Genomic DNA, 24,769 nt, shown 5'->3' on the forward strand with positions numbered 1-24,769 from the left:
ATGCACACCTCCCGGGTTACATATATCATATTCCACAATACTCATAGTATTCGTACAATTTAACGTTAAATATACACTTTTGTTGTTGTTGCTCTGTCTAAGTGATTAATGTGACTGTTAAGCATTTGGAAGTTGTTGTCCATACATGGAATTTAAAAAAGAACATTTAATGTGAAAACCATCACATATTGGAGTGATATTACATATTGTAGACTGCATGATTAATTTATGTGAATGACTTATGCAAGGCAAATTCCTTAAAACCACTTTTGGTTTGTTTGAAAATGCTGATGGAAGTCAACTCATGCTGAAAGAATAATTTATGTCATCATTCGGGAGATTGGTCTCATCAAAATATGTCATATAAATTGAAATATAACTGTTGAGCTTTCTCTGCTGATGTAATTCAGCTCAGATGGTACCAACATTTACTGTGGAAATGAAAAGGTTCGTGTATATGGCACCAGAATTTTACAAAAATGAATAACCAAACATGAGGGAGTAATTTAGACTAGGGCCTGGCGTTTCACAGACAAAACTCTGGTTGATCATGATTATATTGAAATAAGTGATTTTTTTTTTGTTATGCATGGAAATCAAACTGTAAGTTAATATGAACTAAATAATAAGCAGAAAGTGAAATTAAACTAACCAAAACTTTATTTTTGGAGTCTAGGCAATAGTCGGGGGCTCCGGGTTCATCTCTCAACCTCTCAATAAGGGTCACCTTCCTTATTGACCTGAGCCGGAAATATTTCTCCAAAAGGAAATGACTGCAACCTTCACTGCACTTAGGTCATGGGCTAGACTCCAGCAGAAAACTACAAAGAGCTTAATCTATTTATAGAGAAACACTGCATTCACAGTACAGTGATCATGGAAGAACAAAAGCAGAGAAGAAAGTTGGATGTGCCAACTCTCTTGGGAGTCTTTTCTCCTGTTATGTTTTTATTTGCCTCTTTGATCAAATTAAACTGGATTTTGACAAAGTCCGTTTTGACATTTATTAGAAGTTGAAGTGCGGCTGCCACAAAAGTGTCAAGATCAATTAGCAAGATAATGACAATTCCATATAGATATAGTTTTGGGGTCCAAACTATGGCTTGGAAGCCATTTGCGACCTGCCGTCCATTTTTCAGCATCCTGTATACTAAAAAATGACATCCGACAGCAATGCAAGTTTAAAAACAAACACACAAACAAAAAGTAGAGGTAGGCAGCATGAGAAATGTCATGTCGAAAAAATGGTGCGACAGCTACACTGACTAATAAATGTGTTTAGCATACGGCAGATCTTGTTACATATGCAAAGACGCAAATAAACTACAATTAAATGGCGACAAAGTTTCTCACCTTATCACTGTGTTGAATACATTTAATTCATTTTTCAAAGCAAAAATTCTTTACTCCACAGTTTCTCCTCTGAAATTGCACTGTCAAGGTCTGATTTCACATCACATTGATCGGCCGGTATATTCTAAGTGGGATAAGGGCGGTCGACAACCCGAAATAATGTTGAAAAATCCTGAACGATTAGTGACCATTGCATCCTTCGATTTTTCTATATGCGCTGGAAAAAGACCTACCTGATGAGTCTAATCCACATGAAAAGAATACACTAAAAAAGACAACATTGTAAATAATGCAATCTTGTAAATGATGCATTCTCAAATACTCTTGGTGAGTTCTCAGGAAAGAGTAGATCGTCTTAAGACTTTGGAAACATGAACCCAAGGAAGGCAAAAGTAAGAATTTGCAAGAGTAGTATCCATGACTAATCTTTCCAATGTTATTGTGTTTACTTTGAAATTTCCACAGTGATGTTCCAAGCTGCTAATAAAGCGAAGCGCCTGTCTCAAAACTGTCGAACAGTTTGCTGAATATAAACAGAGATTTGTAATAACAAACGGGCAAGGAGCGTCACTGGCAACTAATGGTAAAACAATACATTTGATTCACCCAAAACCTCTGCAGTGATGAGCTGAAAAATGTGAGAGTTTTGCCACAACATTCTCCAGAAACATGACGTAATAACCCAAATCAAATTGAAATTGTGAATCATTAGCTTGAACAACCTGAGTTTACCCCAAAAACGGACCTGATGCTCGAGCCATTGGGAGTTTAACAGGCTTATCCGCAGAGACTCACTCTTTTTTCACAATAACCATTTGGATGTTCATATTTCTTTCATCATTTCACCATCTTTTTGTTTCAGAAACAGGAAGAAGTGACCAGCGCTTTCGAAAGTTCAGTGTTTGGACTTTTACTCGTGTAAGCGATTCAAGTCCTTGCAGGTGGCACATGTTTTTGGTCATTAAAGAAATAATAACATTCACGCCATCAAATTTATATTCAAGGGTAATGTGGCCTCCATTACACAAGCCATTGTTTCCGCGGCCAAAATAATTAGGTTTCGCGCATTCTTGCGGCAAAATTGGTGTAAGTCAGCTCTCCCACCATTCACGTTCGTATAATTGGAAACACTGACATCAAGCTGAAAAAATGACAAGTAAAAACACGCCAGATGGAGTTTTTGAAGGCAACAAAAAGGCAAAAGGAGAGCAGGCTAAAACAATCATCGCTCGTTTCGCTCTCTCCCCGCCTCCCATCACCGTCGGACAAAATGCGCCAAACAGCTGCCATTCTTTCCCAGCAGAGGGGAAAGTTGATCGTTTTCCTGCTGAAGTCATTCAGTTATTCAGCCTCTGTTTGAGTGCTTGGACAAGATATTACCAGAGAGTTGCCTTCTCTTTCTTCACGAGAAGCCAATCAGTGAGACATGACGGGTGCTTGTAATCAGACAACTGTGGGTACATGAGCAAATCTAAACAATTGCGTACATTATAACAATTTTTTTTTTTTAAGAATTTGATCGTTGGTATGGCTTCAAATTTCCCTATACAATATCAGGTCTTTGCAAGAATGATGTCAAATGCCAGCACCTCTGAATGCTGTGAACTCCCGCTTCCATTACAAATATCGTATTGAGCAGAATAATCATCCTTGTATCATAGCAGAGGTCTGTGTACTGTGTATTTAGCTTACGAAGCTAACGATATGTTGTTAAGACAGCAAACTAGCGGAGTAAATCAACAGCGCAGCTGCAGCCAAAAGTACTGCACTCTGTTTTGCCTCAATTGTGTCATTAATCAAAAATCGATTCCACACAATTGACCAAATTATTAACGGTCAATTAATCAATCATTATGGCCCATCTGTGTCTGCAACACATCTAGTCCTTAGAGAACTATGAATTAAGAAACAAATTGCTCAGTGGTCGCCTTAATGAACAGCCTAAACAGAATGGCATTTGTAATAGGAGCCATTCGTAGAATTCAAAAAGGAGCAGTGAAATGTTTGTATGCAAACGCAGGATCCCGGCTCTATTTTAGACCACGTGTGTCACATTTTAAGATGATAATGATTCAACTTTACCGTTCTGTTCATCCAGCTCATTGCCGATCTCCTGCCCCATTATCTTCTGCCGGCTAATGACTTCCGCGAGTGCGTCTAGGCCTGCGTCCTGGACTGAAACGACAAAGAAGAAATAGGATTTCAACTGGGGGGGGAAGCAGGTGGGATACATGATGAAATTGCCTTCTTAGGGGACGAGAAGTGTGGTACAGATCAACCCTCAAGCCACATGTGAGTCATTTAGCAGCCTCGCTGAAACTATTTCCACTGCAGCAGTCCGAGATGGGGTGGAAAACAAAAAACGACTGAGAAGAATAGAAAAGACTTGGCCGTCGCTGATCACCAAGTTTAACACACAATCACAGGATTTTTTTTTTTTTTTTTTTTTATGAGCACGGTTTGAGGCGCTAACCATTACCCAGCTCCACCATAAACCCCTCACGGGACTGGAAACCTCTAAGAGCTTGGGTTTCACTGTCGTAAAATGAATCCGTGATCCCAAATTGAAACTAACCAGACCCATAATGGAGACATTGCAATGAAGTGTCACATGGAGGATTCTGGTGAGCTGACGTGTGGGTGTTCAAGTCATGTCTAAGCCATTTGGGGAAAGGAAGAAAACAGGCGATGGCGCATAGCATATCTTCTTGATGTGGGTAGTAATGGCCACCTTTCATGTGTTGGCGCACACACTTACAGATGGCTAATACACACTAAATCTTTTTCGTTGTGTCATATACTTTCATCTATTAATTTGCCTCTTCGCGCTAACTTAACTGTGTGTTTTACCGTCTCTTACTGGAAATACCCTTGTACTGTATTTGTGTTACGGTGACAAGAGTGGTTCCATATGGGTATGATCAGTCAAAGCCTGTATCTGCGTGAGTGGTACAAAATTCAAACAAAAGTGTTTAATCTTATTCAAGAAAAGCTGAAGATTGATTGTCAGATGACATCATTGTAGGAAAATTTATTTGTATCCTGAGTTTACCTTCTATGATTCGTTGCTGCTGTTGTTTAATCTCTCCGAAAGTCAACCCGCTGGTTTCTTCTGATTCATTAATGAGCCACGGGTTGGCCGCGACTCCGTCGCTTGCTCCCGCTCCTCCTGCCATTAAGGTGGACCTTTAAGACAGTCATAACAACGATACGATGATTCTCATATTTGTGTTTGGTTGCTTACTTTTCTTTTGTTTATTGCATTTATTTTCTCAATTTGTGCGTGTGCCGTGTTAGACATAAACTGCTCCCTTTTTTACTCAGGAAAGAAAACATAGTGATGTAATTGCCTGGTACTATGACATCTGATACCTCCACGTGTTGTGTTTGACCTCATAACTACAACGCACAATGCCTGCAGAGTAAACGTGGTGGCATCTGCAAAGCGGAAGTTTACAGTGGAGTTTAAAGACAAGGTGACATAGTTCGTAGCATGGCGCCTTCAGGAAATCTGCTCAAATTCACCACTGAGTTGAAAATAATTAGGTACAAGAGGCAAACACAATTGAATAGTGTTTTGTGTGAGTGATTTACTCATCAGTCATGGCTGGGGTCCTTACATAACGAAATATTGGTTCTTACATCTAGGATTAAAAAAAAAAAAAAACATGCTTTTTGTATCTTAAAATGTCGCATGGTTCTTGTGAGTTGGATTTTTTTTTGTTATCTCTCTATTTAACACTGACAATTTTTATGGCCAGTTAATGGTCAACATTTTAGGAATATTTGGTAGCATTGCATAGGGCTGGTTATCGATTCTAATTTCCTCAAATGATTCGATTTCGATTCACAAGAGTTCAGTTTGAATCCACTTCTCCCGATTTGATTTGATCGGCTTCAATTCAATTGACATTGATTAATTATGGAACATTAATTCTTCTTAAAGATCGAGGGCGTGATTAAAAACTACACAAATACATTCCAAATTAAATTTTATTCTTAAATGTGGGAATTTTTTGTGTGCGAGACAAACAAGGATGAGATGAAAATATTTCCATAATTGCAATTCAATAATTGTAAATAAAGATTCAGAATGGTCTTAAAGTGCAATAAATCAGGTCTTTCATAAATGTAAACAATTACTTTTAAATTCATGTGAACAATACATGTCAAGAAAACAGTAAGACACAAAATATGGCCTCTAAAATTCAAATTTATTATGAATTTAAGGGGAAAATGCTGTCAAAGTTAAAGCAATAACTAAAAAATATTTTTTTAATTGATTAATCACGATTTATCAAAATTCTAAGATGTGATTAATCTGATTAAAAAATGTAATCGTTTGACAGTTCTAACACTCAATTCATGATATTATGAATCGATATCAGGCTCAAAAAGGAAAATCGATTCAATATCGATTATTCGATTATTATTTTTAAACCCAGCCCTAGTATGGTATGCCACATGAACGACTGATTGTGAGAGGAAACTCAACTGATAAAAGTTTTGATTATCTTTACAATCCCGTCAGCCTCCACATCTGTACAAGTCACGTTTACGTTCTCAATAAAATGCTATAGATCACAGAAAAGATGAACGCATCTATTTACTCATTTGGATGGGACAAAAATAATAATAGCAGGTTGGTTTGTTGCTTGTTAATCTGTCACGGGACTGTGGAATGCTCGGCAACAAAGCGGCATCCCAGAGAGCAGCGCGCCGTACCGCATTGTGGTTTTAAAGCTATTCCTCCACTGATTGCTTAAAGCTGTCGCTGGAAGTCTTGCGGTGGCAGGTCACCGTGTGAGGCTGACTTCAACCCAGTCTGCTCAGATCAAGTTGCCAAATGGTGTAGCCCGTGAGCCACATGCAAGCCAATCAACGGACAAGGACATATTATTAGAAAACTGATGGTTTTACAATTTTTACTTTAGAAATTGGTTGCGGGCCACACATGACGTTTATCACGTTTCGTAATGCGATGATTATTTCAAGCTGCTTCTGATGTGGTTGGTAACCCAGAGCCGGTGAAGTATTGGGTCTAATCTCTCTGACATGTTTGATTACTATGAGACCGTGTGCAGGCCCGCCGCTCCATCCCTGCAAGTGCCCAGTGTGTGAAGATCCAATTAGCCGGTCAGTGGGGAGCTCGAAAGCCATTCAGGCGCATCTTTCGGAGGAAGAGACTGCCGCCACTATGGTCTGAGCACCCAGCACCTGACTGAGCGACTTGGACAGCAGAGACTTAACTAATTATGATTATTTCCAGTGCAATCAAACACAAAGGAAAGGTTAGTGAATAATTGAGGAAAGGTGGCTCGTCGGGGCCACAGGGTGAAGCCAGCCTTCAAATGTAGGCGCCACATCCTTCTTTTTCTCAGTCTGAAATGGAGATACCCTGATTGTATTGTCTCTGAGGTAGATTAAAGACACCTCAGCAAACTCCCACCATTGCTTAAAACACCAAATTCTCAGAGGGAAAAAAGTGTCTTAGATTAGCCAAGCGTGGCGATCCCCTTACGCCCCCCCCCCCCCACATGTTCTGTCCTCAGAGACCACACAGAGGGAATGGGTTCTAGCCACAAATTCAAATTCCCCCACCACGTATCACGTTAAAAATTCAATCTCACTGAGCAAACTGAAAAGCACATAACTGCATGACTAGAGGAAATTTATTAGCAAGTGTCATTTGATTTTTTTTTTCTCCTCAAAACCTTTTACGTAATTGGGTGTGTGGTCTTTATGAAGATAAAAGTCAGCGCTGCCGCCAAGCACTGCTAAGTAGCTCAATGCTAAAATTAAACCTTGAGAGATTTGAGAGAAGTTCAAATTCAGGTTTATTACTACTTGGATATATTGTCTTGAGTGGGCAATTTGTGCTATGGCAAGCATGAAACCACTTCACATCTAGAGGGCAATCCTTAATAATGTGCATTTATAAATACATAACATGTTTAGTTAGTTAATTAACACATTGTTTTAGTTCTGTTTGTAGACACACCTGTTTTTCAGTGTTCATAGAAACCGCTGTTGATTACTGCAAGCTTGCAGGGAAGTAGCTACATTTGTTTTCAAAATTTGATATTCATGAGATTGGGGGTGGGACTTAATACGTTTTTCTTTCTCCCGCTCCTTTTCAGGCTATGTTTAGTTGAGTATTGTCTGGAGAAATTGATAAATTGTTGATTTTGATTGCTGCCTGAAATACATAAACAATGAATGAAAGTGGTCAGATTCATTCATTTTTCATCAATTTCTATAAAAGCATTTTATATTTGTACTGTATGAAGAGTGACTGTAACCAAAGGAAACCAACATTGTGTGATTAGCATAGCATTAAGTGATCGCTAACACCATTATAAACGGCACTGTCAAAAATACTTTTGATATTTGAATAAAAGGAACTTGCAAGCGCACAATGGATATGAGGAAGTGACCTACATATCATTTCCTCTTCCTGTAAACAAATATCACCTGGACAGCGCATCAACATGCGTCATCAAAGTTATCAATGGAAATCCCCGTTTGCATATTCAGCGCGTCGATCACTAGATGCAGAATAAGTGACCGATGGTGAAAAGCCAGAAAATCTATTGACAAAAATAAATTAATGGGAGGGCAGACAGATTTTCTTCCAAGTGATAGCACAGCAAGGGGAACAGGGACACGGGTCAAACCCGAGTTCACACTAAGTGCACAGACTTGCAGAAAGTTAGTGACCGGTGACAACATCATTAAAGCCCAGCTCACAGCCTTTGACCCGTCTGGTCAAGGACATGGGCAAGAGAATGAGGATTCATTATTTTTAATTGGATGCCCAACCCCAAATTTCTTTTTAAAGCACAAAATGTTGTCTTACTACAGGTTGGCCCCCGGAAGTTTCATGAACTAATGTTTGTTTTGACTCTGTGACTGACGGTGACGGACAGAGATTGCATGTGTAATCAAATGTATGATACTTGGAATAATACACACATGTGGGCGTGGCCTGTTTCATGAATTTGTATTTTGAAATAATTCTGTTTGACCACAAATCAAAAGCAATGTTTGATTTTCATTGATTGATTTTCATGTTTTAATGAATTTTGACAGAAGTTATTTCTGCAGCCACTGTAGGATTTTCTTTCATTAACAGAGGAGCACCAACAATTTTGTCCATGTGTATGATGTTTTGGCCCAACCCCAGCCAGTTATGTAACTAATTAAATAATAATAATAATAAATAATAATGCATTATATTTAAAGGTGCCTTTTTTAGCACTCAAGGACACCGTACAGTAAGTTGAGGGGAAAAAAATTGTGTGTAATTGTGTGGTTCATATTGTATTCAGGACAAGTCTAAATCGTTCACTGTGAATCGGACTGTAACTTGGTCATGGGTGAGCTGAAGCCTACTCCCACCTGATTTTGGGTGAGAGGCGGGCCACACCTTGGATTAGTCGCCAGCCAGTAGCAGGGCACATATAGAAAATCATTCTCACTTACATTCTTACCTATGGACAATATACAGTCTTCAATGAACCTAGCAGCCATGTTTTCAGAATGCGGGAAGAAGTCAAAGAAAAAAAAACATGCCAGCACTGGGAGATCATGCTAGTTCGCGAAGGAAGGCTGCAGCTAATATCTGAACTCCAAACCTTAGAATTGTGAGGCGCATGTGTTTTGTCCAAACTTCATTACTAGTAAAGTGAATAGCAGCCACTGAGCAGCACCCAATGTTACTCATTTTCGCTGACACTACATTCTGTGATTAATTGGATCGATCTAGTACTGCATTCCTTTTTTTTTTTTATTGACCCAAACCCAAGATTACTGGCTATCACTCAAAACTAATCTGAAAAAGGCTTGCGGGTAAATTTATTTTTCCCCACGACACCTGCAATTGAAGTCTGAATGCCTTACTGTAAAAAAACAAAAACAATTTAAACACCCAATCAATGTCTTTGTGTGAGGGTGACTTAATCAAAACATTAATAAAATCCTAAATACTAATTTTCAAAAAGTGCTTTACCTGGATGAAGCTGGTTCTGGGATGTCGCCTTTAAAAGTGCCATTGAGCTGCTTCTCCCTAGTCAGCAGGTCATCAATGAGATTCTGCCGCCTGTCCGCTTCTGACTGCATTCTGATGAAGTTACATTAAGGTACCGGTAGTAACATTCCTGGCTTCTGGTGCCTTTTTTGTCAAAATGAAAAGACATGTAATGTGTTTCTTAAAATAAATAAAATAACTATTTTGAAAATATGTTATCACTGTGGTTTTTAGTCATGTGAATTCCAAGAGTCATCTATTTTGGCTCCCAAATGGCACGTCAGATTTTTTTGTTCCTTAAACTAATTTATCACCAAAAAGAATGTAAATCTATGCATACAAATGTTTTTTATGTTTCTTATACAATATGCTTTTAATTACAACAACAACAAAACAGGTTAAGGTATTCAATTGGATAAAAGCCCTTGGTTGGATGGATGGATTGCAGACACTTAGATTCACAAACCAGCCTTTTCAAAGTAATATGCTGCCCTCTACTGCGCAATTGATGCCACTACAACCTCAACAGCCAGTCTCATGACTCCTATTAGGAGGAAAGGAAGGATACATGTGCCGTGACGAAGAAGCCCTCAGCAAACTCTCTTTAAGCTGGGCAATACTTTGTTTGAGCTTCTGAAGTGATGCTCGTAGTGTCATGTTGATCTGAAGACAAACGAAAAATGAGATAAGACGGGACAAACACAAAAGTACAGAACCGTATTTAACAATGTAAACCGTTCATCACCTTGGCTGGGTTGCCGCCTGTTCTTTGCTGTCTGTTGCGCTCATGGATGTTTTCAGCAATTTCTTGTGCCAGCCGACAAGTGGCATCGTAATTCTGTAACCTAGGTGGCAAGGAAAAGGAAAGAAATGTCTAAGTTTGACCGTTATAGCCCTCAACTTTGTTTAAAATGGGTAAACATCGACAGCAGGTGATTTACTAATGCCGAAACGAATGGACTTCTCAGTATGGCCATTTTGGCCAACGTTTTGTAACAGCATAACACGTAAATTGACAGTTTTGGGTTTCCTTTCCTGTACCGAGTTTAAAAAGTAAATTGTGCAGTTTACAATTTTTCTTTTGGATAATTCCATACCGTTTTGGAATGTGTATGCTCCTCTTGTGAAGCTAAAACAAAAACGCGCATGCTAAGTATTAACTACGTCGGAATTGAGTTTTACGGACAGAATTATTGCATATAATATAAAACAACAATTGAAGATATCATTTACCAGGTATCCTGAGACATTTAGATAGGGGGGAAAAAGGTTTAAATATCCACACAGCTAGGGACACCCGGTAGTGAACGCTTCCTGTTTAGGTGTGACGACACGACAGTGCACTATGAGGGACAATCTTCTTATTAGCCAATTGAAAAAGCGTTGCCCCGAAATTAAAAATGTAATAAAGGAATGTTTATTAATAAAACTGCTTCTACATTTATAATTTGTTTAACGTGTAATGAGTTTGTCTTTTGCTTACTCAAAAATCTTCCAATAGCAAATTCTCCAGAATTATTATACTGTACTTCTTTTGAATATGCTCTTCCCATAGGCTATTATAAATGTCACAATAATATGTTGTATTTGATTTATTTATTGATTCATTCATTCGTTCATTCATTCGTTCATTCACACATACAGTAATGTTGTTTATTTGATCCAGAATATTCTACTCTCTCCACTGCGTGAGGAATAGGATTCTTTCTTTCGACACAGTAGCCTACTTATTTTATTTCTCCCACTAAAGGGTTGAGAATGTCATCGTATGAATCTCTACATGTACTTCTTCTTTTGTTTCATTATTTTTGTCAGATCTTCTCAATTACATTTTTAATTATTGCTTGTCTACTGCTATTCCTGTACTTGTATTATTTAACAGGGAAAAAAATTCAGGCCTTGCTTTGCATAATTATGTGCTATTTAATTTCCCATGATTCCAGTATCCAAAAATCTAAATACTGAATAACATCATCATATACTTCTCACAGACATGATCACGCCTCATACTTTCTTTTTCATAATGCTAATTATTTAATACAGAAGGGGAATCTAAACAAACTATGACCCCTAAATGGGGTTTTTTTTCTTTAAAGAATAATAATATGATTATTGCTATTATTTCTTCTGAGAACTCCGATAAGTAGTCTGTAACCTTGATGCCTTTTGTTTTCACTTCTGGGATTACTAATGTTGTGCCGCCGTTCTTCCTGTCTATTTGGATCAATCTGTAACTATTTGCAGATAACCATAATGTTTATCAAAATTGAGTAGATCGATGCACTAATACCTCAGTTTTCTGTCTGTTTTGTTATTGTATTATGTAAAGTATGTGGATCATGTATGGATGGATGTGGCATCGACAATGGGGGATGCAATGGGAAAATCACAGTCTGGAAAAACAACAACTCATATTTGCTGGCAGAGCCTGTCCTGCATTGTAAAGAGTAAAAATAAATAAGTAAATAAACAAATAATGATCTAAAATTATTTTCAAATGTAGTTCTCTGGTTTATGCTTTGTTCATTCTTCATTTTTTTCTTCACAGCCAACTTGTTGTTGTCCATGTCTTGAAAGCGATCATGAATTGTCATGGAAAGTGTCCGGAATGTTTCTAGGATGTCAAGTGACATTTTCCACCTCTTTGCAACAATGGCTATGTTTTTGTATTCAAATGACAACAAAATCATAATAATAAAATAAGAGTTGGAACTGCACTTTTGAATTCAAACCAGGATGAAAGGCAAATTAAAGTTTTCCGATTATTAAGATTTTGAAGATTATTTTAAGAGCTTCTGGCACCTACAAGTCATAACCAGCTTAGTGTTAATATGATCTTTGCTTTATTTACAGAATTTCCTGGAAGTTAAATTACATGTGAATGCAAAAAAACCTTACAGTTAGTTACAGTAAATAATTTGTTTTTCACCGTTGGTGTTGGAGCCCACATGTGAGATAGGCATTCGTAGAGGTTCAATGTGTCATGGCCAAACAGTGGTTGTGTTTAGATCAAAACACTCACCTGTTTTGTTGAATAATAACTTTTTGAAGATTTCTCAGAATAGTCCTAGTTGGCATTTTGATCGTGGACAAGTTCAGGGAAGGAGCAGTACCTTCCAACCATTTCAAATGACCTTATTTTGACATGGTTAAATAGGTTAAACACGTGTATTTCAAATACACCAAACATGTTTTTATATAGATGCAAATTTCCCCAAATTAGTTATAGTATTACATTTTGAAGCAATAGTAATTTTATTTAGAGGACACAGAGTCAGCTACTGTACAGAATGGCAAGGGTGTTACAAAAAGTATTTGAATGGTTATAATTTGCATTTGAGTGATGATCATTTTGACACTGTGGTTGCAGTCTATAATGATGATTGATTTCCTCTGAGAATGAGACACTTGATGTTGCCAAATTTAAAGCAAGAAGGTGCTCAACCTTCCCCGCTCAAAGCATTAAGTCACCACAAACAAGCCTCACCCCTTCGCTTCCCCACCCACAGGCTAATAAAAGGTCTTGCATCTCTGAACGTGCAGCACATGCATCCCACCCATCACGTTGAATTTCTGGCAAGACCCGATTCACATCTCGAGATCGCCGAAGCTCTTCAGCTGTGGAGGCATCAGTTCAACCCGAGCACAATGACAGGAGGCAGAAGCAGGCAGCGGTCTCACTCTTATTACAATCCTGAGGACAGCAAGACGTATGGAGTACAGACACAGAATAAGGAGACCTGTCAAAGACCTCGATCAAGGTAGGAGTTCTGTTCTGGCGTTAATTGGATGGTCGCTGAATATATCCTTCAACGATTGGTAGTGAAGTGGTTCATATTGCTGACTTTTGTGCAGCTGGCATCCAAAAACAGAAGGATGACCAGACTTGCTTGCTAATTAGCTATTAGCTCATGTGTGATCGTGCTTTCCAGGTCTTTTTACAGCTATGAAACACCAGAAAATGACTCAGACAACGATTTGGGACATCTATCCGTGTCCATTCCACAGAGGCAAAAGTCAACCACTCCACCCCAGCATCCTGTAAACAAAAATGAAAAGTCTAAGTCCAAACCAAACAAGCACTCACTCTCAAGAGACCTTAACGGTAAGTGCATCTTGCATGTCACTGCAGAGTTTCACAACCCTCATGAAACGCTGGCCATGTGTTCAGGAAGCAGAGGCAGTCTTAAGTGCGTGTCCATGATGACCATCTCTGAGTCGGACAACTGGGAGATCTGCTCCAGCTCTGGCATGAAATATGGTCAGTTTGTGGACTGGGATAAGATCGATCCGGAAGCTTCAGTACGGTACCAGCAGATACTGGAGAGCGAGCACCAGCAGCTGAAAGTCATGGGAAGACAAGGATTCTGGGCTATGCCTCATACACTGAGGGCAAAGGCTTACTATCACATCATTCACGGCATCCATTCCAGGTTAGCACTTCAAATGTCAAGACAGGAAAGCTTAGATATTCAAATGTGCCATACACACTACTACAAGACATACTTGAGACAAACTAGATGGAGAGGCAGAGGTGCCCACCTCTGGAAAATACAAATCTATATTTTAGAGAAAAAATATTTTTGCACGCAGACTGCATAACAGATATCAAGCAAAGACGGCAAGATAACATTTCAAATTCTGTCCTTTATTTTGAAATAATAAACCGCTCCATGTCATTTCCTGTACTATGCAATTGTTCAAGTTTCAATTACAGAACCCAAAGTGATACTGGATATTGTTACCTGTGCTGTAGATGTGTCAGTCCAGAAAGAGACGTGTACTATGAACTAAGCAGGAAGCTCTTTGGAGAACAAAAGCTAAGCAACCACCCAGTACCAGAGTACATGGAAGCAGGAGAAATACCAAGGTACAATTATAGACTTGTGGGAAGAACAGAGTAGTATTCTGGTTAATTTTGCGTTAGTGGAATATGAGTTAAGTAGCAAAATCCAGCAGTTTTTATCAATATCAGAAGGCAACCATTTTGCTACTTGTTGTCAAGTGAAAATGACATCACAGTTGCTCAAGCCTCAAGTACCAACCAATTACAGCTCAGCTTCAGAAAACAGGTGAGCTGTGATTGGTCGTTGCCTGAGCCCTAAGCAACTGTGATGTCATCTTCAGTCGACAGCAAGTGGCAAAATGGCCGCCCCCGAGATGGGTAAAAACGGCTTGATTTTGCTGCGTAGCTCATATTCCACAATTGTATTATTAATCAGAATGTCATGTTTAGACTAGTGAGGTCACATATAACATATTATTGTCAAGAAATGTTAAAGTTGACTTCCCCTTTAAATGTAAACAAATCAAGAAACAGTTTGATCTTTTTCTAGGTACTGCCTCAATAAAGCAGGTCTGAATTCCGTGAAGAAAATTCTCCTCTGTCTGGGGGAGTACTTCCCAGACATGAACTTTTGCCCCATCCTCCCTGCTTTGGTGTCCCTGATTTTGCACTTCAGCGAAGGCGAAGCAGAATGTTTCTACAGCATTTCCAGACTGATTTGCTACAACGACCCGAATAAGCGCTACATTGACCAGACCTTCCTCACCTACCGAGCCTCGTGCATGACCTTCGGAGACCTTGCCAACAGGTGTTGCCGGGGCATCCGGAAGTTGATAGCCAGCTCACACCAGAACCTTTTTGAGTTTTACTCCGACTGGATCATGTGGATCTTTGCTGATCTTCCATTCACGTATGCTATCAGAGTGCTGGATGTTTACCTCCTGGAGGGCTACAAGGTTCTTTACAGGTTTGCAGTGATTCTATATGCATTGAAGCCCCTCAAAACCTTTAAAAAAAAAATAATAACATACATATCTTGTTTTCAGAGTGGCGTTGACTTTGCTGAGCCTCTACAAAACGTCCGTGTCGTCCAGAGTTGCAGATGTGGAAGATTTCCGAACCGATATGAAAAGGTTCGTGCAGAATGTGGCTCGCCACTGCACGGCTGAGGATCTTTTGGAGAGAGCCTTTCTGGTTCCAATTGCCACGAGGAGAGAACTCAACCTCCTCTTCAAAGCCAACAAGGTCTCGCTCATGCAAAAAGGGGTCAGCATCCACCAGAAGAGGTGAGGCAACAAGAGCAGATTTACATTTAATGTAAGAGAAAACTAAAATTGCATCTAGCCGTTATAATTAAAAAAGGGTCCTCGTAGTCTAACCAAAGGTGTTCTGATCCTAAAGACAGTCAGTGGATACGGTGGACTTCAACAACATTAGCTCCAGTGTCGTGACAGGGACAGAGATGAGAGTGGTCTGGGCCTGGATACCGGAACGCTTTGCCCTTTTCAGTCCCATTAAACTGTTCAGTACAACAGAACATGGAGAAAGTCTTGCTTCGTAAGTCAACACTCTATGCCACTGTAAGCACAAGCTGTTCACTCAAATAATGCGGACATGCAGGATAGAAGATGGATGGATGGATAGTCATTTATTTATTTATTTACATTAACTACAATTTTGACCAAACTTTAAAGTTACTGAATGCAGAAAATGTTATTTCCAGAGCCGTATCACGCTGTTATTGCCTAACAGCTGTGATTGGTCAACTGCTGGTCACATGACATATGGACGCCATCTTGTTATCCTGCTTCAACCGAGTTGGCCAAACTCTCTCTATATGCGGCTCTGTGAATTTTTAATCACTACTGCCACCTGTGGCTGAAAAATTAAACTACACTTTCCCTGTTTCCCCCCCATAGTTACAATTTATGAACATTTCTTGCATAGCTTTCTGACAATATCTTTGTTATCTACACTTTCCTTTCTTCACATACACAATGCGCACATGACGTCACATCTGCAGATGGCGGGAAATTTGAACCAGAATCCTGTCTGAAAACTATTGGCCAGAGACGTGCAGAAGTTCACATTATGTACAACTAAGGTGTTAACCAACTAATTAAAAAATGTTTCAGACATGAATGGTCAAATAAAAAGGATATTGTAAAGATATTTTTAGGCAAATTGTTACAAAGTGCAGCTTTAAACTGTGAATAACCTTTTTTGAGTAGTGCGTTACTTAATAGCACATGCACAGATGCAGTTTTAACACAAGTCCCAATATAGCTCCTTCTGTTTATTAATTTATGGGCTCATTATTTTTGATCATTCATATCCACCAATTCATTTAATGCAGATTCTATTATCACGTGGAGGGTCACGAACCTGCGGTGTTGATCATCAAAACAGTGGATGATGAGGTAACATTACCTACCAAACTATAGCTGGTGGGCATGTACACAATATAGAGAAGATGAGGACTTGCTACACAATTGAACTTGATTAAACTGTTTTCTATTTCATAGGTCTTCGGTGCCTTTATTTCATCAGACATGACAGAGAGGCACAAGTACGACACAGACAAAGCCACATTTTTTGGAACATGCGAATGTTTTATTTTCACGGTGAGCCATCACATCAATACCTTGCGTCACAATTGTATTGGAATATCCACCAATGCCAATAAATATGATTACTCTTTCAGCTTCGTCCTAGCATGGAGCGCTATCAGCGAGCAATGGTAAACATCATGACCAGGAAAGTCTCCCCTCAGCAGCCTCAATTCAGCTTCCAGACCGCCTCCCACACAACTCTGATGTGTCCAGCTGGGACGCCCCAAGACCCCAGCTACTTGACCATCCCTTTCACAGCCCCCTCTCTGGAACCATTTACTGCCAAGGAGCCAAAGAGATCCAAGGAGCAAGAGGCTTCAAAGTTTATAGCCGGAAGAGATGAACGACTTGTTATCGGTAAGTCCATTGCATACTGTTCTGGAGACCTCAAGAATGAATTTAAAACAAGCGTTCAGTTCTTGGCAGCCTTGGTGGCTCTTGCTAATTTTGACTTGCCAAAAAAAACATGCTCTATTGGGTTGAAGTCAGGCCATTGACTTGGCCATCGACAAATATTCAATGCATTGCTTTCAATATTTTTTTTGTTGTGTTAGTTGTTGTAGTTTGTTGTTGTTTTACAGTAGACAGCTCAAATGCTGCATGTTGTCCTTAGTGAATAAGAAAAAAAAATAGTCATAGCTTCAATAGAATTCCAGAATATTTGATCCTTCTTTGGGTCTCCTGACAACCCCACGACTCTAGCTGGATTCTGAAGTATTCGGTTTGGGTGAACGGTATGGGATTTTTAATAGGTTTTAGGTGAACTAATGAGTACACACTCACACGCACGCACACATGCACACACACGTGCACACACACAGGCAACATACTCACGCACATACAAAAAAAAATTAAAAATTAAAAAAAGAGAGAGCAATGATGATGACATGTCGAATCGGTAAAATTACCGAATGAACAATACTGAGCTCTCCCCACCCCCCCAAAAAAAAAGATTTCAAGAATATTCTGGTGAAGGTTGGCATGTTATTAATGAAATCTACACCAAAAAAATGTGTTCACTGTATATACAATACATATGATTTAAAGAAGGTGCAAAAGACAGGAGCAAAGAAATCATCACTGTTCAAGCAACTTGGGACCTCCACTAACTGTAAAAGACTCATTACAATGAAGTTCATTAGGCACAAAATGTCAACATCATTCCGCCTTCTTTCAGGTGGGAACGGAGGCCACGCACTCTGCTTTCAACAAAACCTCAAGACGGGCTCCACAGAGGCTTGTGACACTTTCAAGAGCCCGCCACTATGCAAAGGACATTTCAAGATCCAGTCTATGGAAGTGTGGGGAGTCCAGAACTCCATTTGCTTTTCTCACTTTTTTTCCTCCCAGTAAAATATATAGTTCTATTGTATCTTACCTTTTACATTCATATTGCCTTTTGTTTTACTGTTTTTTATATACTGTAGCTGCACAGGTTAAAATGGTTTTACTTTGTAATATCGATTCAAAACACATGCCCCCAGGGACTTAACAAACCCACACACAACAGGCTGCAGTGGGACGGTCTCCTGGTCAGCTGCTGTATGTGGACAAACAATGGAACGTGCAGTTTTGCATGTGGCTATGTATGAGTGTGTGTTTATGTGTGTATGTGTCTGTGTGTGCCAAATGGCCTCTAACCTCACTGCTGGACAAAATTAAAGCTGTTTGTACCACACATAATGACTACTGTTGTAACTACGACTTTGCAGTGCACTATCCAAGCAATATTTCACCTTTACTCATTTTCAGTTTGTCTACAAACATTATGAAATTTAATGCACATTCAAAAATGAGTAGTTTAGTTTGGTTTATTTAAAAGACATTGTACAGTAACATAAAAAAATGGCGGCGCCAGGTTTAGCACTATGCTCATTTCCATCTGTAGTTGTAATATAATATATTGCATGTAAGCTGTTTAAAATGGAGTGAGACGGGAGGCATTTAAATGTGGGTTTGCTATCACAAAATAATTACAAAAATGTTGCCTAAAATATTTTCCAATTAAGTGTCACATGAGTCAGGCCAAACAAACAAACAAAAACTTGGCTCTGTTAGAGTTGTTCATCGCTTAACCATTGCGAGGCAGCAACGCACAAAACATGCACATCTGCCACAAATCAAGACGAAGAAGAAGAAGCGTAGCAACGGCTGCTTCGGCCTCTTTCACTTTTAATCAAGGTCCAGTTTAAAATGTGAAAACCTCTGTATTGCCTTATCAGTAGAGAGGTAAGGTTTATTTTCTTATTGTTTTCGCGGTGTCATTAACGGCCTCGCATAATTTTGTGTTTATTTCGTGTATTATGTTTGAACGCAGCTAATGCTAACAACATTCCTCTTGAGCGTTTATGCATACAAAAGGATAACCTCCGCGCACAAACTAGCCATAATTTCAATACAAGACATACTAACGTTAGACTTAACGCCAAAATACATTATGTTGTGTTTGCATGCATTGCGTACTTGCTGAGATGCATTCGAAATGGTTCAGTAACGCACTTGTTTTGCTATCATGTTAACAGTTAACAAGCCTTAATACGCCAAAATACGATCAACTTTTCGTCTTAATTAACTTGCCTAGACTAAGGTCTAGTTTACTACTGTGTCGCCCTAAAATACCGTAAATTGCCTAACTTGGTGGCCGTACCATAACACAAGCTGTGCTGCTTACTGGCAAGAAAAACGAGCATCACTGTGTGCTTCCCCCCTAGTTTAGTAAACATGTAATCAATAAGGCTGTGCAGCGATCCATTAGTGAAGAATAATTTATTTACAGTAGAGTACCATTATCTGACATACCCTTTGAAGACGATTCCAGTGATATTAGTATCATTTTATGAATAATATATCAATTTTTAAAAGATTGGCAATAATGGAAAGCAGGCTAAACACATAAATAGACAACATTTAATAATGATGACCCAATGAACGTTTCTAAAAGTTTGCACATGATGGTCAAGTGATGTGGTGCGGTTTAAATGTGCAGTCAAACATGCAGATAAAAATAAACGATGAGTTGAGAATGTACAAACACTCCATGAGTTCATGCGTAGTGCGCAATAAATATTGCATAGTTAAGAGACATTTGTAGTTGATCAAATTCATGAAATTAGCATTGGAATTGATGGATCAGAGTAGCATTACAACCACAGATTACCCATCAAATTTGGCTAAAGAATATAAAAATATGTATTGGAGGATAGAGGTGCAACTATTCTCAGTTTTAGTAATGTCGATAAAATGAATCCTTTGCCACTGTCTTTTGCAACATTCATCTAGCGGAAAGTGTGTCTGTGTTTTGCCAGGCCCCAGTCATGGAGGAAGACTGTTCATCCGTGACAGATCACTCCTCGGACGAAAGTAACTATTGATACCTCTTTGTGTTTTTGAAATTGATGTTTAGGTGTATTCAAGGGCTCGCCTTGCCCACGTCATGTGCCCAAACCCAGAAAATGGGTGATCTGTGACGTTTATGGTGAGCCTGTGCCCACTTTGTCAATTTCAGTGGACAGTAGGGGGCGTTGTTTACGTAAAATGAAAAAGTCTTTGTAGGGTTGAAAATGGCTGAATTAGTCTTATGTTTTATTTCACAAATGCAATATTAATCAAAGCCCAGCACACATTCTACCAGCCACAACTGTGCATTTTAAAAGCAGGATTATAGGTTCGTTTGTAGTGTAGTCATTTTTCCATGGCAATGCTTAATTGACAATCACCCCATGATTGTGGCTGGTAATCAGTCCAGTGTGAACTTGCCTCGCCCCTTTTTTATAAACTGGTAACAGGATAAGCAGTAATCCAAAATAACTATCTTACATTTTTCATTCAAATACTGATTCTTTGATGTGCTTGCTCACCAGGTACCAAAGCCTTTGACATTGAGTATATCGTAGCGTCCGACCCCAACGATGACTCCGAGCCAGAGGATGACAAAAAGCCCAAGAAAAAACAACGCAAGAGCCACCCTTGCACCGTTTGCAACAAAATATTTGACAGGCTTTCCAAGCTTAACAGACACAAATCGGTGCACACAAGGCCGAGGACCTTAAAGACTCGCCATCAATGTGTGCATTGCGAGAAGACTTTCAAAGAAGAAGAGAAGCTGTTACGACACCAAGACACCCACAACCGGACAAAGGAGCACCCGTGCCCCGACTGCGGTAAAGTCTTCAACAAGCCTTCCAGGTTAGTGCGGCATCGCAGCATCCACGCCAGGAAACCAAAGGTGCCCCACCAGTGTTCCTTCTGCGCCAAGACATTCGATAAACTTTACAGGCGTATTCGCCACGAGCGAATGCACACGGGCGAGAGGCCTTTCACCTGCTCCTTCTGCGGGAAGGGGTTCTCCGAGATGGGCCACTGCAAAGCTCACGAGAAGACGCACCAGGAGAATCCGGAGAAGCCCCACCACTGCCCCGACTGCGACATGTCCTTCTTCAAGGCCTCGGAGCTGGGCCGGCACCAGCGCTCGCACACCGGGGAGAAACCTTTTCAGTGCAGCGAATGCGAGAGCACCTTCGCCCGGTCCGAGAGCCTGAAGAGGCACATGAGGAGCCACACGGGGGAGCGGCCGTTCGTGTGCTTGACTTGCAACAAGGGGTTTTACTCCCGTCAGGATTTAAACATTCACTCGCTGATCCACTCGGGAGAGAAGCCCCACCTTTGCCCCGTGTGCGGCAAAGGCTTCTCGCAGCTGGGCAACATGAAGGAGCACGAGAAGAACGTCCACGTCCGGTCCGAGAAGTACTCGTGCAATGAGTGCGGGGCCACGTTCACCCGGTACAAGTCGCTCAACCTGCACCAGCGGGTGCACACCGGGGAGAGGCCGTATATGTGCTTGCCGTGCGGCCGCAGCTTTTCCTGGAGTCACTGCCTGAGCAGACACCGCAGGACGCACGCTCACAAGCAGATGATGAGGGATGGGGTCAAAGACCTACAAAACGTACAAGACTTCCAAGAGCTTGCCGAGGAACAGTGCGGTCGAGAAGACGGCAAGCTTGTCCTGTGAACGGACACGTGCGGTAACTTGCATCGTATCGGTGATGTACGGATGTTTTATAGGATTGTTTGGAACTGGTCGCTGGTGTTTCCCGTTCCCTTGTTAATCATGCAGTAAAAACAATCGGGGGTTGGACGAGACCCCTTCAGTCTATATTCAAGACAATTAGGACAAATGTATGTGGAACATTTTTCAGCATGAGTGTGCAACTGTGCACAGATTTGACTGTTGTACTAGTTTCCCAAGACAGGTTGCCTAATGTGACCATGACCCAGCATTTTATTTTGAAATGTATCAAAAGTCTATTTTTTTTTCCACTGCATGTTAGCAGTAACAAATGACTTTGTTATAAGACACCTTTGATTTGTACACAAAACCTCACACATCAGGATATTGCTGCAGCTGTGTAGCCTTCGCACAGCAAGTCCGGCATTTCGATGTGTCACATCAAGGGATTTTGATAAGAAATCCAGGGCTTTACTGGTCAAACCCACATTTGCCCATGGTCATTAAAAGGACAGTGAGTAGATTTTATTTTATTTTATTTTTGCCATCTAGTGGTAAACTAATAGAATGCAATGACCAAAGTTGATGTTCTCAGAGCGACTACACTTTGCAAGCCTTCCACCAATCACTACGTTCGTAAAAAAAAAAGAAGAAAGAAAGGTGTTGATGTGATAGATTATTTTTTTGCATATTGTTGAAATTAAGTTGATTTTTATGATAAACATTGAAAAATCAAACCTTTCTACACACTGTCCCTTTTAAAGAGACATTAAAGTGATTTCAGAGATTTTGTTCCCTAAATACAATATACACTTTAAAAAAATAATTGATGAAAACGTGCAAAGGCTGCAATCTATCTATCCGTCCCTCGATTTCCTGCACCGCGGTGTTCTGTACTGAATTGTGGAGCGACAGTGAGTGTTAAGCTGTTTTCCTGAATTTTGGCCGTGGCTAAAACAGCGGCCTCTCCCCTACTTTTTAATAACTTGTCTTTAGTGCCTTTGTTTGCACCCGTGGTTATACGGCACCATTGTGAGTTAGTTATTATTACTAGACTGATTTCTACAACTCCAGCATGCAGTCAGCTAGCCAGCTATGACTACACCCCAAAAAAAGCATAATGGACGCCAGAGTTTACAGAACAGCTTGGTATTATTTAAATTTTCAAGTGAGCCCTGGAAGCATGTTAGCTTGCGAATGAATTGATGGCTTTAAGGGGAATAACATCCTCATTTTATGTTGTTGGTTTATTTTTTTTCTCCCATCATTTAAATTTGGCAGGGTTGTTAACACTCTTCTCCGTGGTGTGTCGGATATAGAAGACAAGCTTCACTTTTACAGGGACTTTGATGTTAAAACTGAGGAATATTTTAGAAAATACCTTTTAAAAGCACGTCGTCATTTTAAACGTCTATCCATACGTTTTCAATGGTGCTTCTTCACAAAGCAGATTATTGAAACTATTTAAAGAAAGAGAAAATAATAGTGTTGTGTCTTTCCAAACTCCTTCCAGTGGTGCGTGCGGGTTTTCTAGGGTTACTTCGGCTTCCTCCCACAAAGATTCGCAACCTCTCTGGGATCATCTGAGGTTCAAGCTCACTCTCCACCCAATAAGTAAAAAAAAAAAAAGGATGGATGGATGTCTGCATTAAGCACAACAAAACAGCATATGTAAAAGTTAATCAAATGGACGAAAACTGCAAGTTCAACTTCATCAAAATCAACCATTTCACAACACAGGATGGAGTTTCTGTCCCTTTTTATTTCTCGGTGTACATAAAATCCACCTTTTAAAGGGATACTTAACTCATTTAGCCATTTTCAGCACTAAGATCCCAATATTTCAAAGACATTATTTTTCATGTACAATTAATACCTTTAAAACACATTTTGCTACTTGGTGTTGACTGAACATGACATCTGTGCTCAGGGCTCATTTAACGACCAAAGAAAACATCCTGAGCTTTGAGCAACTGTGATATCATTTGCAGTCAATAGCAAGTGGCAAAATATATCTTTAATTTTAATCGTACAGGAAAAATAATTATCAAATCAACTTAAGCCAAAATATTAACTTGTTTTTGTTGAAAATGGCTAAACGAGTCACATATCCCTTTAAAAACCCGTGCTCATGTTAAGTACTCTTCAGTAAACACTCCAGCGCTACCCTTTCAAAATAAGACAATTTTGGAAAATAGTGTAAGTTAAGATGTGCTTCTTTGTTTTATTTGGGGTTTTTGATATTTTGTACTGTCTGCAAACAACCAGCTGAGGACTGTCGATTGAGTAACAGCCATCAGATGTACGCACAATTTGAGGAAATGCAGAGATGAGTAACGCTAACGCCACTAGCTTGTACACCAGCCTTTTCGTAGCTTGGGTTAGCTCACTACAGGAAAGAGTGACCGCGAATAGTGAAAACCTACGAGTAATTGACGCCGCTTACAAAGTTTTATAATTGCCTCTAGATACCACAAGATGGTGACAAAACACTACTTTTGTATTAGACATAGCATTGGCCTGTTTCAAAGAAGCTTCTCCAGCCCCAATTTCAACTTATTTCCTTGACACCAGGGTGGCACCAAAGCACTACTTTTCTATTCGACACGACTTTGACTCCATGTTGTGATCATTTCAGAAAGCACAAAAAGAGCAAATGGATGAGTTTTTTTTCTCTCCAGCGAATAACAGGATAGGTTGAAAAATATCTCTTACTTTAGAGCAGCATTGCAATGGAAGCACTTTTGTGAGGTTGAATGTTCTGAAAATCCTGTTTCCTTGAATCAAAGGCGACTGCTTGTTGTATAGCTAAGTAGCGCAATCCATTTTCAGTACGTTTCTTAAAAATGTGATTAATCAACAACCTTCCATTATACTGTAAAAGTGTCCCAATACTTAATTGCTTATGGTGTATGTTAAGCCAAGCTATAATAAACCAGTCACAGATCGTGGAGAGGTTTTCTACTTTTTGCATGCTTTGTCGT

The 24,769-nt window shown here is 39.7% G+C and overlaps 3 protein-coding genes across 5 annotated transcripts in view; 2 read left to right on the top strand and 1 right to left on the bottom strand.

Annotated features, from left to right (window-relative positions):
* The window catches only part of stx8 (syntaxin 8), a 45,868-nt gene extending 35,144 nt beyond the window's left edge, over window positions 1–10,724 (bottom strand). For both annotated transcript variants that reach the window (XR_015095796.1, XM_086082598.1), the window contains exons 1-6: window positions 10,616–10,724; window positions 10,128–10,227; window positions 9,951–10,045; window positions 9,365–9,475; window positions 4,406–4,539; window positions 3,436–3,528 (exon numbers count right to left, since the gene is read on the bottom strand). Coding sequence is in view for 1 of the 2 variants with exons in the window: in XM_086082598.1 (XP_085938724.1) it covers window positions 3,436–3,528; window positions 4,406–4,539; window positions 9,365–9,475; window positions 9,951–10,045; window positions 10,128–10,227; window positions 10,616–10,632 (550 nt within the window). In the remaining variant the exon portion in view is untranslated. The remainder of the gene's footprint in view (window positions 1–3,435; window positions 3,529–4,405; window positions 4,540–9,364; window positions 9,476–9,950; window positions 10,046–10,127; window positions 10,228–10,615) is intronic.
* A 2,217-nt stretch (window positions 10,725–12,941) lies between these two features.
* LOC147169654 (TBC1 domain family member 24-like) lies at window positions 12,942–18,457 on the top strand. Of its 2 annotated transcripts, none has more exons than XM_086082922.1 (11): window positions 12,942–13,143; window positions 13,315–13,487; window positions 13,554–13,815; window positions 14,088–14,252; window positions 14,719–15,135; window positions 15,215–15,454; window positions 15,570–15,725; window positions 16,525–16,588; window positions 16,694–16,792; window positions 16,873–17,137; window positions 17,958–18,457. In XM_086082922.1, the coding sequence occupies exons 1-11, from the start codon at window positions 13,031–13,033 to the stop codon at window positions 18,131–18,133; spliced, it is 2,130 nt and encodes a 709-aa protein (XP_085939048.1). In that variant the 5' UTR covers window positions 12,942–13,030; the 3' UTR covers window positions 18,134–18,457. The 2 variants fall into 2 exon arrangements, with proteins under 2 accessions (XP_085939048.1, XP_085939049.1); XM_086082923.1 differs by having other exon boundaries at window positions 14,139–14,252.
* Window positions 18,458–18,906: 449 nt separating this feature from the next.
* On the top strand, window positions 18,907–24,736 carry LOC147169655 (uncharacterized). Its single transcript, XM_086084014.1, has 3 exons — window positions 18,907–19,009; window positions 20,086–20,140; window positions 20,641–24,736. Exons 2-3 carry the CDS (start codon window positions 20,095–20,097, stop codon window positions 21,786–21,788), a joined length of 1,194 nt encoding a protein of 397 aa, XP_085940140.1. The 5' UTR covers window positions 18,907–19,009; window positions 20,086–20,094; the 3' UTR covers window positions 21,789–24,736.
* Window positions 24,737–24,769: the final 33 nt, after the last annotated feature.

Source organism: Leptonotus elevatus, chromosome 8, assembly GCF_054856555.1.
Source record: "Leptonotus elevatus isolate MCC_2025b chromosome 8, RoL_Lele_1.0, whole genome shotgun sequence".
Taxonomy (NCBI): Eukaryota; Metazoa; Chordata; class Actinopteri; order Syngnathiformes; family Syngnathidae; genus Leptonotus; species Leptonotus elevatus.

Coding starts and splice junctions, on each gene's coding strand:
- LOC147169654 (XM_086082922.1), top strand. CDS start 13,031: ATGACAGGAGGCAGAAGCAGGCAGCGGTCTCACTCTTATTACAATCCT. Junction 14,253..14,718: donor GAAGCAGGAGAAATACCAAG/GTACAATTATAG, acceptor ATCTTTTTCTAG/GTACTGCCTCAATAAAGCAG. Junction 15,726..16,524: donor CATGGAGAAAGTCTTGCTTC/GTAAGTCAACAC, acceptor CATTTAATGCAG/ATTCTATTATCACGTGGAGG.
- LOC147169655 (XM_086084014.1), top strand. CDS start 20,095: ATGGAGGAAGACTGTTCATCCGTGACAGATCACTCCTCGGACGAAA. Junction 20,141..20,640: donor AGATCACTCCTCGGACGAAA/GTAACTATTGAT, acceptor CTTGCTCACCAG/GTACCAAAGCCTTTGACATT.